Raw genomic sequence first — 16,454 nt, forward strand, 5'->3', positions numbered from 1 at the left:
ACTGGTGCTTTTATATACCCTGCTTTATTTCATCAGCACTGTAGGAAACAATGTTCACTTCTTTTTTTTTTTTTCTTTTTTTGTACCTGTCCTGGGTCTTGAACTCAGGGCCTGAGCACTGTCCCTGAGTTTTTTTTGTTGAAGGCTAGTGTTCTTACCACTTGAGCCACAGCTCCAATTCTGGCACTTTGGTAGTTAATTGGAGATTAGAGTCTCATGAACTTTCCTGCTCAAGCTGGTTTTGAACTGTGATCCTAACTCTCAACCTCTCAAGCAGCTATGATTACAGTGCTCAGCAATGTTCACTTTTTAAGGTGTTATTCTTATCCCCATTTTATAAGATGAAATAGAGTTAAAAATGTTAAATGACTTGTCCAAGGTCAAACAGTTATAAATAATAGAACTCTGATTTCTCTTCAGATCGATTTCTCTCTGAAAGTCATTTTTTGGATAAATATCCAGGTGTTTCAAACTCAGAAAACATCTATATTTGTAAGATTGTTACACAAAGGTTTGCTCAGTATTTCTGACACCAGTATGTGTAAGCAGAGGAACTGACCTAGCTACATGCAATGGGAGGTTTGGCCCTGGGAAGCTGAAGAGATGCCATTCTTGGCTGGTTTAGAGCATTGTCTATTGTTTGCTCTGAGCAGAAGTGGCTGGGCTTTCATGACAATCTTGTGTTTCTAGTGGTTCCTTGTGCTAAGCCTGGTTTCGGCAGGCCCCAATTCTGGGACAAGTCAGGAAGCTGAAAAAACTAGCATTCTACATCTTTACACAGGACTCAAAGAAGGCAAAGGCAGCATTTGGGTGAAAGTTCCTTTGCCAGTAAACAGTTTCTCAAAAAGGAAAAATCTCTGAGCTAAGGAATAATATATACAGAAGAACTACCCCTCATTGTTGAGAGAAATCAGGGAGTGGTTTGCAGCAGAATGAAGTCAGTTTGTATTGCAGGAACCCAGTAACCTTTCTTTCTCATCCACATACCCAACAATAACAAGAATGCTCGTTATAATTGGTACCTTAGAGTACTCTTAACATGTTAACAAACTGTAGTGAATTTTTTTGGTTGTTGATCGTGGGACTTGAACTCTGGGTTTGGGTGCTGTCCCTACACTCTTCAGCTCAAAGCTAGCACTCTACTACTTGAGCCACAGTGCCACCTTCCGTTTTCTGGTGGTTAATTGGAGACAAAAGTCTCACGAACTGCCCTGCCTGGGTTGGTTTTGAACTGTGATTCTCAGATCTCAGCCTCCTGAGAAGCTAGGATTACAGGTGTGAGCCACGAGCTCCCAGCTTTTCTGTAATGAATTTATCTTTAATTTCGTTTCCTGTCTCCAACTTAGAATGACTTGAGAATAATAGTCATGGTGTGAGTTGATTTTCTGTGTGTAAAAACAGGTTTTTTTTAAAACATCTTTCCAGCCGTGCACCGGTGGCTCACACCTGTAATCCAAGCTACTCAGGAGGCTGAGATTTGAGGATTGCGGTTCAAAGCCAGCCTGGGCAGGAACGTTCATAAGCCTCTTATCTCCAATACACCACTCAGAAAACCAGAAGTGGCGCAGTGGCTCAAGTGGTAGAGTGCTAGCCTTGAGCTGAAGAGCTGAGGGGCAGCACTCAGGCCCAGAGTTCAGGCCCCACCACCGACAAAAAAAAAAAAAGTCCATGCAAACTCAATTATTGCAAAAGAAACAAAAAGAAAAACCCAAGAAAAAAATATATGCTTAGGAAAAAAGAAAAGAGCCCCCTATCTGTTGTGATGTCTAAAGGTATCCCACATTAGTTTCCCATCCAAATAGACAAGACCTTAGGGCATATCATTTTAAGTGACAATATTTAACATGAAATAGTAGAGCAAGGTGATTACTAGATTAAAATTGTTGCCACTTGAAAATAGCTGTGTCATATAAATAGATTTGCACTGCTCGGCTTGTGTATTTCTGTTCTTGTAGTATAAACACAGGTTGACTTTAAAAGGAGTGGGGGAAAGAAACAGAAAGTTTCTTGAAAGACAAAAGCTCAAGATCATTTTAGAGCAAGCTATACCAGTTTTAGCTAAGGTAGCATAGTAACTACAGGCTGCTCTTGCCAGAAATGTGGTTTAGAGAATAAACTTCCTCTTCCTCATATCTTCCATGTTGGACTGACGCTAAACTTGGCAAAATCTGTGATTTGACAAAAAAAATCCCACCTGTCAGTGTAGGTAGCACTGAAGTTGGACATTTCTGAAATCAAATCAAAGAGCTTTTCCTCTCAAACAGAGAATATTGTCTTTAAAGGAATTGTTCTCCAGTGAGAATATATTAGGCGTCAACATTGTCAGAAAATCCTTAGATCCTCGCTTTTTTCCCCTGTAGACTCATTAACACCATCTGCCAAGAAGGTATTCCCAAAGCTCTCACGTCTGAATGAGGAAAAACATAGAGTTAGTGAATAACAATGGAGATAGAATTTGTCCCATAGCACCAGAACTTCTGACTATTTTTCTCCTGAATGCTGTGAAAGTATTTCCAGGGTTGTTTTTTTTAACTTATCAGTGACATCAAAAGAATGTTCAGTAAAGTATCAGATCTAGATAGTAAGTCTTGTCCATTGGAAGCAGCTTTTGTCGAGTTCATTATTCCAAAGGCCTCAAGTGAATTTGAGAAATTTAGAAGAGAAAAACGTGTGCTATAGTTTTCACAAGTGTGCTTTCTTCAGAAAAGAATGAATTTGAATTGGAAATATGCTCTCCTTTGTCTGACACCTGTGATGCTGTTTGGCATACAGAAATGGTTCAATAACTAGTAGTTACATTGTTGGACATAATTAAATTACTAACACCCCCTGGCTTCTGAGCTTCATTTCAGTTGTTGTTACTGGTCAGTGCCTCTTGTCCAGAAATTCTGGTCTTTTCACCCTAAAATGAGACCTACTATTAATTGCTCCTCTGTAAAAATTCATTTTTTGTGTGTTCACATTCCTTAGTGTCTAATGCTTATGAAGTATAAAGTTTTACACAAGGGATCCAACGCTTGAATAGTGTTTCTCAGAGTATTTAACCTTGTTACAACAGTAATGATACATGGCGAGGTTGCCAGTGAGAGGAGATGGGAACAGGAAAGGGAATTGTCAAAAAATGGACACGTTGGGGACAGGACCAAGCGGGTGAGAACTGTCTCTGTGGCGCTTCACCTGCTCTTCTGTGGGAGAATGGAGTATTCCTGTGTCTACATCCCAAGGCTTAGCATTCAGCCCAGCCTGATAGTTCAACTAAGTAAGGAGAATTATCACTGGCTAGGACTGGCAAGGAGAAAGAAAATCTACTTCAAATCAGAAGTGAGTTTTGTTGTAGCTTGATAAAGGTGTATTTACAAAAGCGTCTGATGGTTCTGTGTGACAGTATAAACCCTTGTCTCTCAACCCCAGCTCTCGAGGGAAGCTTTCTCATGGAGCTGGTCCCCTTTTAAGTGCAGAAGAGAACTCGCGTGCCCGGGATGTTCAGGAGCACCGCCACTTGTTCTATCTGCCAGGCTGCCTCAAAATATCCCAATGGCTAGAGTGCCTTTGAGGCGCCATTCATGTTCCCGAGTGTGTCCACACATGGAATTTCTGTGTACTTTACAGAAGGCTTTGCCTTTAGGATATTTGTTCCTTTCATTGAAGTCTCTGTCTGATATGTGTCTCTCTCAAGGTACAATTTGCCTTTGGGAAATCTCCTTTTCATTTAATGATAATTCTCCCTTTTTTGTTTGTACCCCACATAAAAGCAAAAGTACAGCACAGGGTCTATTGTGCAACATGCATTTCTTTTTTAAACCTTCTTAAAAACCACTGACCCACAGCTCCCAGCATTCTGCTTAGAAGTAGCCTTTATTATAACGCTTGACATTTAAGACTACGGTCTCTATTCAGTTCCTCACTCCACGTGTGTCTTCACACATGATATGCATCTTCTATGTATGAGGCAAATACTTTCGGTTTTTTTCAGTGCTTTGGGGCACAATGTTATCTCTTCAGTAAAAGCTGAATGAAGAACTAATGCTGGTCTCTATCTAGAGCCATGTTCATACATTTCATTTTACACCTGCTCAAATATTAGTAACTTGTTACTTTGGTGAAGATAGCTACCCTGCTCTTGAAAATACAATGCTAGGAAGTGTTAGTTGCGCAGAAAATGCTAGAATGTTCGTGATCAGCTGAGTGAAGAAGACAGAGCTAAGTTTCTTCCAGGGTAAGTGTTTTCACTTCATAGTCACATAGACACTGTCATTGTATCACTTCTCTTATTACCTGTATGTATTAGTAGCTGGAACATTTTGATTAAAATGATCCCTTGGGCTAGGTAGCCAATTTAATCAGATGTTAGACAAATCAGAGATTTAATTGAAGTGATTGTTTTCACACCCTGAATTCAAATGATTCATCCAAAATGCTTGAAGCCTATAAGTAAGTACAACTTGAGTTATATACCTAGTTTTTCAAGTCTTGGTTTGCTATTTTCAGGGTTATCACAGAGTTATCAAATTTTCTACCTTAAAAAATGTTGGCACTGCTGGGAGCCTGTGGCTCATGCCTATAATTCTAGCTACTCAGGAGGCTGAGGAGTGTGGTTTGAAGCCAGCCCATGCGATTCTGATTTCCAATAAGCTACCAAAAAGCTGGAAGTGGAACTGTGGCTTAAATGGTAGAATACGAGCCTTAAGCAAAAGAAGCTCAGGGACAGTGCGTAGGCCCTGAGTTCAAGCCCCAGAACTAGCACACAAATAATAATATCAACAATAATAATAATAATGGCAGAAAAAGAAATCAGTCAACTGAACAGAGATATTAGATTCATAGTGTCTCAAGAAGAACAAAGTTCCAAGATATGTGTGGCTTCACAAACTTTTGAGCGTTCCGTGGGATTCTGGGAGTTGTCTAGCCTGTTCACATGTTACAGCCATCTTGACCATGTCATATTCCTGTCCCCCATTAGGAATCTTAAGCCTCCTTCAATAGCTAGTGGCTTTAGTGACTCCTATTTCTCTATTTCTCCAGTCTTCCCTGATAGTTCAGACACTCTAGAATGGCTGCTATGGAAGAGATTATTTGGGTGAGAGAGGGCCTAGCCAGAGCCAAAGAGTTGTGGGTTCTTTCCTAAGGGACCCTGTGTACCCCCTGAAGCCTGTAATTGACCAGAACTATGTTTAGCGTCTTCTTCAGATGGATGATGGACTTGAGAGTTTGGGGTCACCATTAGAACTGGCATATTAACCTCTTTTTCTTTCCTAGGGAATGCAGTCGGATTTTTGGTGAAGATGGTCTGACATTGAAACTCTTTCTTAAAAGAACTGCTCCCTTTTCTATCCTATGGACTTTGACAAATTACCTGTACCTACTGGCTTTAAAGAAGCTGACAGCCACAGATGTCTCGGCTCTTTTCTGTTGTAACAAAGCCTTTGTCTTCTTGCTGTCGTGGATTGTGCTGAAAGACAGATTCATGGGAGTGAGGGTAATGGCACCTAATTCAATGCGTGATGCTTCCCTTCCTCTTAAATCATGGCATTCCAGCTGCTTTGCTTCATGGAGTCTGTGTAAAGCTTTTACCATTGGTTCTGAGTCCAAAAAAAAATTTGAAGATGTGTTAGGAAGCCCTGGCAGTTCACAACATCTTGAAAAGATCAAAAGGATTGTTTCTACTAGGGAGTCAGCTGATTACAACAGGAAGCACTAAAACAGACTGATTAATTCCATTTTTAGAGTTAACTTTTAGGATTAATATTGTGGCCAACTCCTTCTGTCCTCAGGAAAAAGAGTCTGAGAAAATAAGCCACAGTAAAGATTATGATTTGCTTTTTTCAATCAACTTATTTTGGGATAACTCCCTCCTTCCCCCACCCAGATGGAGTTAATAAATATTGGTGTGAGTAGATAAGATTGCCAAACAGTAATTAAAGTCACTAGCAATGGCACAATGCTATTAAAAGTGGCTATATATCTTAGTGTGACTAATCTAGAAATTGAACTAAAAGCAACAACTTGTACTTTAGGAGTCAAAATCCTCAACTGAACTGTGTTAAACATACACCAACCACTTCAGTGCTGAGTGTATTCCTTTCCGTAGTAACATGGATTTTAAAGAAAGAAACATTTTTGTGCACTTGTTCTACATTAGAAATAGAAAAGTTGGGAAAGCATGTAGATGTTAGGAGCCAGAGCTCATGCATATCATTTGGCATTCCACCATGATGAAAAACCAGAAAATTCTTTAGAAAGAAGTCTGAATGAATAGCCTTTTTCCTGGAGTATCAACATTATACAACTTACTCTCCTCTGAAAGAGATGCCCAAGAATGGATTTAAAACATACTGTTGGGCTGTGAAGGTGGCTCAGTGGTAGAGTGCTTGCCTCACATGCATGAGGCCCTGGGTTCGATTCCTCAGCACCACATAAATAGAAAAGGCCAGAAGTGGCACTGTGGCTCAAGTGGTAGAGCACTAGCCTTGAGCTGAAGAGCTGAGGGAAAGTGCCCAGGCCTAAAGTTCAAGCCCCACAACTGACAAAAAAAAAATACTGTTACCCAAACATTAACTCTCTTGGCAATGATTCCAAGACCTTTGTCCCTTCCCAAATGCTGAGGTTGCTGTTTATATTAGAGAGAAAAAAGGAGAGAGACAGAGAGACAGAGACAGAGACGGAGACGGAGACAGAGACGGAGAGAGGTTATATTGTCATTAACACTCAAAGCTTTCCTATTTAAAAAAAAGTCAATTAAGGGTCTGGAGGCATGGCTCAAGTTGTAGACTACCAACAACAGAGCATGAAGTCCACAGTTTAATCCCCAGGACCAACAAAAATAAATAGATAACCAACTAAGAGATAGGCTCTATGTATTGTGCCAGTTACTTGGGAGATGAAGGCGGGAAGATCATTTGGGCTCCAAAGTTCAAGGCCAGCCTACCTCTTAGAAAAAAAGAAATATAGCCACTCAAAAAACTTTGGGTATATTTCAGGAAATGCTATTCAGAAATTCAGAACTGAAGCTTGACATAAAAATAAAGAGAAAGCTTTAATAAAAGAGAAAATGGGAAACCATGAGTCAGTCCATGATACCATTAGAATATATCAAATCTGATATCCAATTTTCTACTAGCATAACTTTAGATTTGTCACATAGGACTCAGCATTGTGTAGTTTTACTGGAAAGACCAGTGCAGGCTGGCTACCATCAAGGACACTGACAAGTCCTTGACCATAAAAACCTTTCTTCTATTGTTTACTATTCTATGCAGGATGGGCTGTATCATTTTGGGGTGCTTTAGAACACTAAAGTATAAATAGCTTTTTTTTTTGTCTGAGACCTGGACTCAAACTTGGTACCTGAAGCTTTTGCTCTTTGGCTGACACTCTACCAAACATAACCATGCCTCCGACCCCAAATATAAATTTTACAAAAAGTAACTTTAACACAGTAACCACAGAACAAGAAATCAGGTAGTGATATCTTAGTATGGGGCCTATATACCTACCCAGGTCATGCACCATAAAGTCATCCCTGGCTTTATATCCAACACCTAGAATAATGCAGGGCACAAGATAAGAAGAGGTCAGTTGATACTTGAAAATATAAGGAATGAATTCATGAAAGCTTTCTCGTCGTAGATAGATAGATGAATCTATAGATCAATAGATATACCAATAGATAGATAGATAGATAGATAGATAGATAGATAGATAGATAGATAGACCACAGCCACTTGTAAGGCTGTGGAGGGTCTTGTTAGAAGATGGCAAAAGACAGGAGATATGGGGTTTATTTTCTGCTCAGTGGCATCTAGATACCAAATGTTAAAAAATCAATACAATCACTGTTACCTTAACCAGTGAGAAATTCAGTTGTATTAGAGTGAATGAACGCATTTATTTATGGACCCTACCCATGGTACAAGAGACTTCATTTTTTTAAAGGTATAATGTTAATTTGAGGTTCTTTAAAGGGAAAAGAAACAGCTGTGTGCTACGTATTTAAAGAACAGGTTTAAGAAATCTGCCTAGTGGAAATAACCATTGCTATTTTAAAGCTGTCACGTGCAGTGGGTTTCTGGCAGTTCTGCAAAGTAGCTGTCCATGCTCTAATTTCCAAAACTTGTGACTGTGACCTTACTTGTTGGCAGGGGGAAGGGAAATGGAGCTTTTATAGCTGTCACTAACTTAAGGATCTGGAGAAAGGGATATCATCCTGTGATCTAGGTAGGCCATAAACCCAATAATAACTGTCTTTACAAGAAATCCACGCAGGAGAGACACACAGAGAGCAGAGGTACTGTGACCACAGACACAGAGGCCAGAGGCCAGGAGTGTCAGGGCAGCCCCACAACCTGGAGGATGCAGGAAATATGTTTTTCCTAGAGAAACCATGGGGAGTAGGACTCTGCTAGGTTTTAAACTTCCAGCCTCCAGAGATTATGGTGTTAAATCATCGAATTTGTGGTAATTTGTTCCATGAGACTCAGGTAACTGACTAATCTAGGCTCTATAAGAAATGAATCCTGAAAGAAGAAGTGTTAAGTACCCAGCAAGTACTTGTTAATAAAATCTGTGCATAATTTAAGACATCCTAGATAGCCAACTAATAAGTATTCATGTCAGGCAAGTTGGTCAACCAAGTCAGATTTTTTTTTTGAGCCAAACAAAGGGTTCTAATTCTCACTATGAAACACTAGCAAGTATTCAAGACCAAGTTCCAGAAGAAGGCCAAGGTGTAATTTTCATGATGCCCACAATTAGGCCATGAAATATGAGAAGCACCAAAACATATTCAGCATTTTGCTTTTCGACAATGTCAGCAATTCTTTTCCTTGTGAGACATATACAGAACATACATAATTAGGTCATTTGAGAAATTAAAGGAGGGCAATTGCAGCACTGGCAATGTAAATGATGCTCTTATTGCTTACATCTATAAATAATCTGAAGCTCAGTCCCTCCAGATATCACCCCATTGGACGCCAAATAAAGCAGTAAAGAGATGCTTTAAGTCAGTTATCAAGTTAAAATTTATCTTTCTTGTTCATGCTGAAACTTCAGGAGTTTCAAGACAGATAATGATTGGGTTATAATTCTCATTTGCTAAGCTCCAAGAAGGATTGTATTTCAAATGAAAAGTTCTGACCTTCTCAGTTTTTTGTGCTTTTGTTTGTTTTCTGTTGTGCCAGTGGTAGCACTTAGGGCCTGGGCACAACCCCTTAGTTTTTTTTTCCCCCCAAGGCTGACATTGTACCACTTGAATCGTAGCTCTACTTCTGGCTTTTTAGTGGTTAATTGGAAATAAAAATCTCATGAACGTTCCTGCCCTGACTGGATTTGAACCTCAATTCTCAGATCTCAGTCTCTTGACTAGCTAGTATTAAAAGTATGAGCCTTAGCACCCAGCTTTATTTTGGTTGTTGTTTTTGGTGGTGGTGGTCTTTGTAGGGTTTGAACTCAGAACCTTGGCACTGTCCCTGAGCTTTTCTGCTCAAGGCCAGTGCTCTACCACTTTGAGCCATAGCTTCACTTCCAGGTTTCTGCTAGTTAATTGGAGATGAGGGTCTCAGGCCTTTCCTGCCCATGCTGGCTTCAAACCTCCATCCTCAGACTCCAGCTTCTTGAGTAAGATTACAAGTATGAGCCATCAGCACCTAGCACTTTGGTTTTGTTGTTGTTGTTGTTTTAATGGCAACACGAATAAAAAGATACTTGAAGTTATAATATCAGGCTGGGTGCCAGTGGCTCAGGCCTGTAATCTGAGTTACTCAAGAGGTTTAGATCTGAGGATTTCAGACTCTTTATCTCCAACTAACCAGCAAAATGTAGAGCTGAAGGTATAGCTCAAGTGGTAGAATATTGGTTATGAGGGGAAAAAAAATCACCAAGTGAAAACATAAGGCCTTCATTCAAGCTCTGGTATGAGCCTTCTCCCTACCCCACTCCCCCAAATAAGTTTCTGTTAATAGTTACATATTCACCTGGACTGTGAAAGGCAATATTCACATAAAAATGAATTTTATAATCTGAGCAGTTTATTAATATTTATTTGGACTATCTACTGGATTATAGGTAGAAATGTAATCTGAGACATTCATTTTCTATTATAAAGTCATTTCAACCGATGTATTGGTAATCTTTAGTATGGTAAAAGACTTTTCTGAGCAGTTGCTTACAGTTCATGCATGATCAGTACATAGAAAAGAGCATACTTCTTTAAGAGATTACAATTTTTCAGAATACTGCAAAAATATTAGAAAATGCTCATCTAGTTTTTGCAGCTTTGAATGTAGGGGCTTTCCTATCCTTGAGATCATGTACAATGTAACTATGTTTCTTAAACTCATGAGAACCACAGAACTCATTACAACTTTACTGAAAGAAGGTTCTTGGTTCTAAGGATGTGGCTCAGTGATAAAGGGTTTACCTAGCCTGCCCCAGGTTCAGTCTACTGGGTTCAATCCCCAGTACCACAAAGACAATAATAAACAACACCAACTGGCCAACTGAGAATTTTCTTCTGTCACTGAGCCTATTTCACTGCAATGGAAGGTAGCTGTCATAAACTTAGCTTTATTTCAGATCTTGTCCTTCCCTTCTATTTTATTTTTATTATTTCACATTTTTCTTCCTTTTTAAAAATGTCTTACATGTTATTGTGAAGGTGATGTGCAGAGAGGTGACAGTTACATAATCACATTTTTCCTTGACCTTCAAATTTCCTTGAAGACCTGGAGAAAATTAATGGTCAGAGAATGGCTCAGCAGACCCCAACTTTCTTAGCAGTTCTAGGATGAATTTGTAAACTTTCAATAAATGTTCCTGTGCTACCCAGCTATAGGTGAATCTCTAGGGAGTTCATTTCACACATTGGTTCTTTAGGAATCTTTTGAGGCCACCGAAGTCTGACAGGAGTATGTCAGCTAAACTGATTGCATTATCTGCACTTTAAATTTCAGTGGGGCCTATGGTGCACTTGAAAGCAGGGCCTGGGAGCTGGGCTGCAATAGACTTGAGTTGATATTCAAGGTGACCACTAGTTTCCATGCTGCCTCTGATGAGTGCTCATTCATGTGCAGCACAGACTTAATTGGGAAACTTTGTGCTTGTCACAAAAGTAGTGGAGGATAGAAAATGGGATCCATGCCTCTCATCCTCTTTTGGCAAGGAATAGAATCAAGAGAGAAATCTGGGTTGTAATAGCTCTCAGGTTCAATGCCCATAACGAATCCAGAATTCCCTCATCCACATATAGTGGGTCTACCCTTCAAATATATCCTTGAATTTTTCCTTCTTGGATCTCCCCCCCACACACATACTTTCCATCAGACCTTCCTTTCAAATCTTATATAAATTGATGTAAGGGAATTAGAAATCCAGAGACCCTAACTCCCTTGAGTTTGCCCCTTTGGAGTTCTGTTTCCTCCTCTTCATATGCACAACCTGAGAGGTTGTCATTTCTCACACTTCAGCCCATGTTCAATTTAATTGGATTTGAATAAAAGAAATCGTTCTTGAATTGGGCCTGGTGGCTCATACCTGTAATCTCAGTTATTCAGGAAAAGAACATACCAGAAAAACAAAAAGACCCTATCTGAAAAATAACTGAAGTAAAAAGGGCTCAGGGATGTGATTCAAGTAATAGAGTGTTTGCCTAGCAAGAGTGAGGCCCTGGGGTCAAGTCTCCCTACCACTGTAAAAGAAAAAAAGGAAAGAAAGAGTTCTTTTTATGACTCTGGCAGAAGTTTGACTCTACATCACCATTATTGCTCACCAATGGATCTACCTAAATAGATAAATGCACTGATGATCATCAATGCAGCTATCACTGGCCAAGCTATAAATGTATTCCTTAACTGCAGACCTGTAGGCTTGAACTTGAGCATAGCCACTGCTAGCAGTGTAGTTTGAGACCTTTATTTAAGGAATTGCTATTGCCTTTGGGGCTTGAGAAACCTTCATGTTCCCCTACTCTCCAAAAGCAGACATAGATTCAAGGAAACCGATTTGGATGACATTCTCTGTTAGACCTATAAGATCCTCAAAGGAACACTATAGGAAGAGAATTGAACTGAAGATTCATTTCAATACCTTCGGATCACTGGAAGTGATGTGTGAATAGAACACAGCGGGTGGGATGAGGCTGCTAAGCCTTCATGGAAAGATAGAGAAGACTGACTCTTGTGGCCTTTTGAGGACCTGAGTGGGAAATGGAAAAAGCAAAGATACATGAAAACAAACAAAATAGCCAATGCTCAATGTTTCTCTAGCGTGATTTTTTTTGAAAGATAAATTTATAAGAATTGGTATTTAGTACTGCTACATCACCAAGATTCAAGTCATGGTCATGCTGTGTTCTCAACTTTATTCAGACATTTGTGGTTTGTTGATAGGCTGAAACTGCAACAGGTTGTCAGCAGAGCCATACTTTCTGGAATCCAAAAACTGGGACCATTCATTCAATGGTGCATTTTTAGCGGGAGAGGACCTCAGATGCTAGCATGTGCCAGAAGTATTTTTGTCCTGGTCACTGAGTAAAAAGCATATAGTAGGATTTTTTTCAGATAATTTTTTAGGGGGTCCGGTAGTGGGGCCTGAACTCTGGGCCTGGGCGCTGTCCCTCAACGCTTCAGCTCAGGGCTAGCGCTCTACCACTTGAGCCACAGCACCACTTCCGGCTTTTTTTCTTTTTGCTTATGTGGTGCTGAGGAATTGAACCCAGGGCCTCAGACATGCAAGGCAAGTGCTCTACCACTGAGCCACCTTCCTAACCCCTCAGATAATTTTTTAAAACCAAACTTCCTGGAGTTGAATTTCCAGTGTGTTGAGCACAAACAAGAATATTTCATCTGTTTTTGCTGAGAAGAGAAAACTATGAATCCTTCCTCTGATGACTGATTCTGAAAATCCGTGTGACTCAAATCTACATTTAGGTTATTTGCTCTCTGGACATTTAAAGAGTACTTCCTCTCCAATGTTATTCCAATGGTGTCAAGCAGAATCATTCTGAAATCATTCAAATGAATTGGTTCAACTGGGCCTCCCATTCAACATTCCTGCATTTTCAAGATGAGCTGGTATATAGGGATACTTAGAAAATAGGTTGAGAATTTCTTACAACAAACCATAGAGGATTTATCCTATCAGATAGTTATAAATTATAAATTCAAATGTTGTTTGTAATTTAACCTATCTCCTCCCTCCAGGAATCTACTATCAAACCTATATAAATGATTGCCCCATGAAAAAGGGTTTGTCTAACATTTCGAATATTCAGCTTTTCACACTGTCAGAACTTCACATACAGCATTATCAGGCTCCCTAAGGGGAAAAATGCTTCTCTCTATGAAAGCAATTGAAAGAGACACTGGTATAATTGACACATCAATTTAAGTAGTTGAGGCGAATATTTTTACAAGTACTTGAATATAACAAGTAATAGAGCTTTTTAAGAGACTCACTAGGGTTATAATTTAGAATTGCTATAAAATTATTTCATCTTATCCATCTCCAATTCCTATCTTGAGAAAACTTAAAAATACAAAGTTCATACATTTATATTTTTACTAATGGTTAATTTCCACCTGGTACCTTGGGATAATTATATGCTGGTCATTAGAGGCAGGATTTCTTGTTTTCATTTGTTCCCTCAACTCAGAATTATATATTATACATGATAATCTACATGTAATATTGTACAATAAAATTTTTCATAAGACTTTTAATTTCAGTGATAAAAACCATACATCACAATACCACTATCTTTTCTAACATAGTCGTGAAATAACCACGATTATTTGGCCAAGAACCTATAACTGATGGTTGGCTAACACAACTCAAGTTTATTATTTTATGTTCAGTATTATAATGGAAATCTATCTATGCACATGAATAACAGAGCCCATGAACATCATTTAAGCACAAAACAGTATGTCAGTGTTTAAGCTGCCTGTTCATTTCTCTGAAATCAGATCATTCCCAAAATGGTTGCAATCTCTGGCTGAACCATAAATCCCCAAATCAAGGAAAATGATAACCTTCAAACAATTTCTAGGTCCAGGTAACCCTCTTACCATGTTTATTTGTGAGTATATTACTTCTCATTTGGAAATTTTCCTTGATATGGCATGCATGTGTGTTAAATCCTATTACCCACAGTTTGAGACAGAGATGAATAGAAGCAGACCTGGCAGTGATGTAGAGTAAGATATTTGCTCAGTAACAGAAATGCCTCTCATCTGACAGCCTTCTGGATAACATATTATGAAGGTGGTTTTTCACTGTTGGTGTTTGTTCTCAATTCCTCCTGTTGGTTTTCACAAAGGATACTTCAGTGTGGAGACACCTGTGAAACCATCGCCCTCTGTATTTACCTTGGGTGGTCATTAACAAAGGCATTGCTGCTGCAGCACCTGAGTTAACCCTGTCCTCCAGTCCAGAGTCACACGTTAACTAACAATCGATGTATTCTTATAATAAGTAATTCACCCATAATGTTCAAGAGATTCCAAACATCAGAGACATGAAAGGCCTAGCTACAGAGTAAGTTAGTTGGGAGTATTTAGAAGTGAAGTTTAGCAAAATTAATCTCCACTTAGGTTTAAATTTCTCATCTTAACTTTAAAATCAGTGAGAAAATGCCACATGACTCCCCATTCCAGGGTTGCTGTTTTCCTCTTTGTTGTTACTCTGAATTGCTTCCAGTATAAGACAATTAAATAGATACAAACTAAGGCAGTGGACTTTTAATATACCAAGGATCCTAGCTTTATGATGTCAGTCAAATTATGAATATTTCACTTCATGCAATTAATGAATGCCATAGCATAATTAAATGATATTATCTTTCTGTAGTTTACCTTAAAAATTGAATTAATTTGCATGTAAACAAGAGGAAGATGTGGCCTCTCTTTAACATTCCAAGTGATCGTCCAAACTCAGCTTGCTGCTGCATAAATCACTGAGAAGGTTATTCATTGTCTTGTTTGTCCTTGGTCTAAGTTTTGCCTCTTAACTGTACTCGAATTATGTCTCCCTAATCAAGTCCTAGTTATATAGAGACTATGAGAAATGTGTATGTTTGTCCAAGGAACAAGAAGACAATGTATACTGAATTATCTGAAGGAAAAGAATACAGTATAGATGAAAACACTTAGAGGTAGCTTCCTATTAAATCCATTTCATCAGTATGGATAAAAATTTCCAGAAAGTTGAGCTGAAAAGTTAAGCTAAAATGATTACTCCTTAACTGAAATGTGAGAGGAGCCGTTATAGTCTCTGCCTGGATGTTCTCATGAGCATACTGACTTATTTTTAATACTAACCCTCCTTACACTTTAATAGGGATAGAGAGAGCTAATTAGACTGAAGGAAATACTTAACAACTTTCATGAAGTCTTCAGTCTTTTGATCTGGGATACGAAGGCATAATTTTTTTTCTTCCATTCTACTTGACAGATAGTTGCTGCAATAATGGCGATTACGGGCATTGTCATGATGGCATATGCAGATAATTTCCATGCTGACTCTATCATAGGGGTGGCGTTTGCAGTGGGCTCAGCCTCCACGTCTGCATTATACAAGGTAGGTTATACATCTTTGCCAGTCGTCAATCTGTCACTCACAGCTTAGAGTTAAAGGAGAAAATAGGGGAGTACAATGAAACCATTGGTTAGAAAACAGTAGGTGTGTTTAGACAATAATAAGAACTAGTTACCGAGTACATGTTCTGTGGTGGATGCCTGCCAGAAAAATATCACCTATATTAACACAACTTTATGAGGCACAGATATTTATTGCGACTTTCCAGATGAGGAAATGGAGACTATGAAAGATTGAGTAAATAGCCATAATTCATACATCCAGGAAGTGATAGAATGAAGAGGATACCTTTGGACTAGCCGGCTCCCAGCCCAGGTGCCATGTTCTCCTTCCCCATCTATCAGGCAATGAGAGCAGAAAAGAAAGACTTTGCTTCCTTTATGTTTCATTCACTTACAATCAGTCATCATGATTTTAACCCAAAGGAGTTGCAAGCATAACAAAGAAGCTGTCATTTGAAACCTTCATGTTGACTACATATGGACCCCAGGCTTCAGGAGCCCATGTTCAAATGCACTTTTCTTCTTGAGTCTGCTCTATCTGCTCACTCTTTTCTCTCCATGGGCTCTCTCTGTCATCCATGAAAATGTCATTCAGGGTCATTGCACTTGACTTTACGGGCAAGGACTCAGAGAGCAGATCTAAAGGGTTATTCTCTGAAGTTCTACTTTTAAGACCCGGTATACTTTCTGGTTGTATCCAAAGGACAATTCCAATTTCATCTTTCCTAGTGTCTATTTAAAAAAAAAAACAAATCCACCTCAGTGAAAAAAAAATCCTTTACATCTTTCTGGAGCCCTGTTTTGATTATTCACCACCACTGTGGCTCACTGTGGGTAAGTTTACTTCCATATTGACATTTC

The 16,454-nt window shown here is 39.1% G+C and overlaps 1 protein-coding gene across 1 annotated transcript in view; it reads left to right on the forward strand.

The window, feature by feature from the left end:
• Slc35f4 (solute carrier family 35, member F4) overlaps positions 1–16,454 on the forward strand; it is a 32,413-nt gene that overhangs the window by 8,496 nt on the left and 7,463 nt on the right. Inside the window, 2 exon segments of the mRNA XM_013012209.1 lie at positions 5,257–5,476; positions 15,448–15,573. Coding sequence (XP_012867663.1) covers positions 5,257–5,476; positions 15,448–15,573 — 346 coding nt within the window.

The sequence above is a fragment of the Dipodomys ordii genome, unplaced genomic scaffold (genome assembly GCF_000151885.1).
Source record: "Dipodomys ordii isolate 6190 unplaced genomic scaffold, Dord_2.0 Scaffold16, whole genome shotgun sequence".
Taxonomy (NCBI): domain Eukaryota; kingdom Metazoa; phylum Chordata; class Mammalia; order Rodentia; family Heteromyidae; genus Dipodomys; species Dipodomys ordii.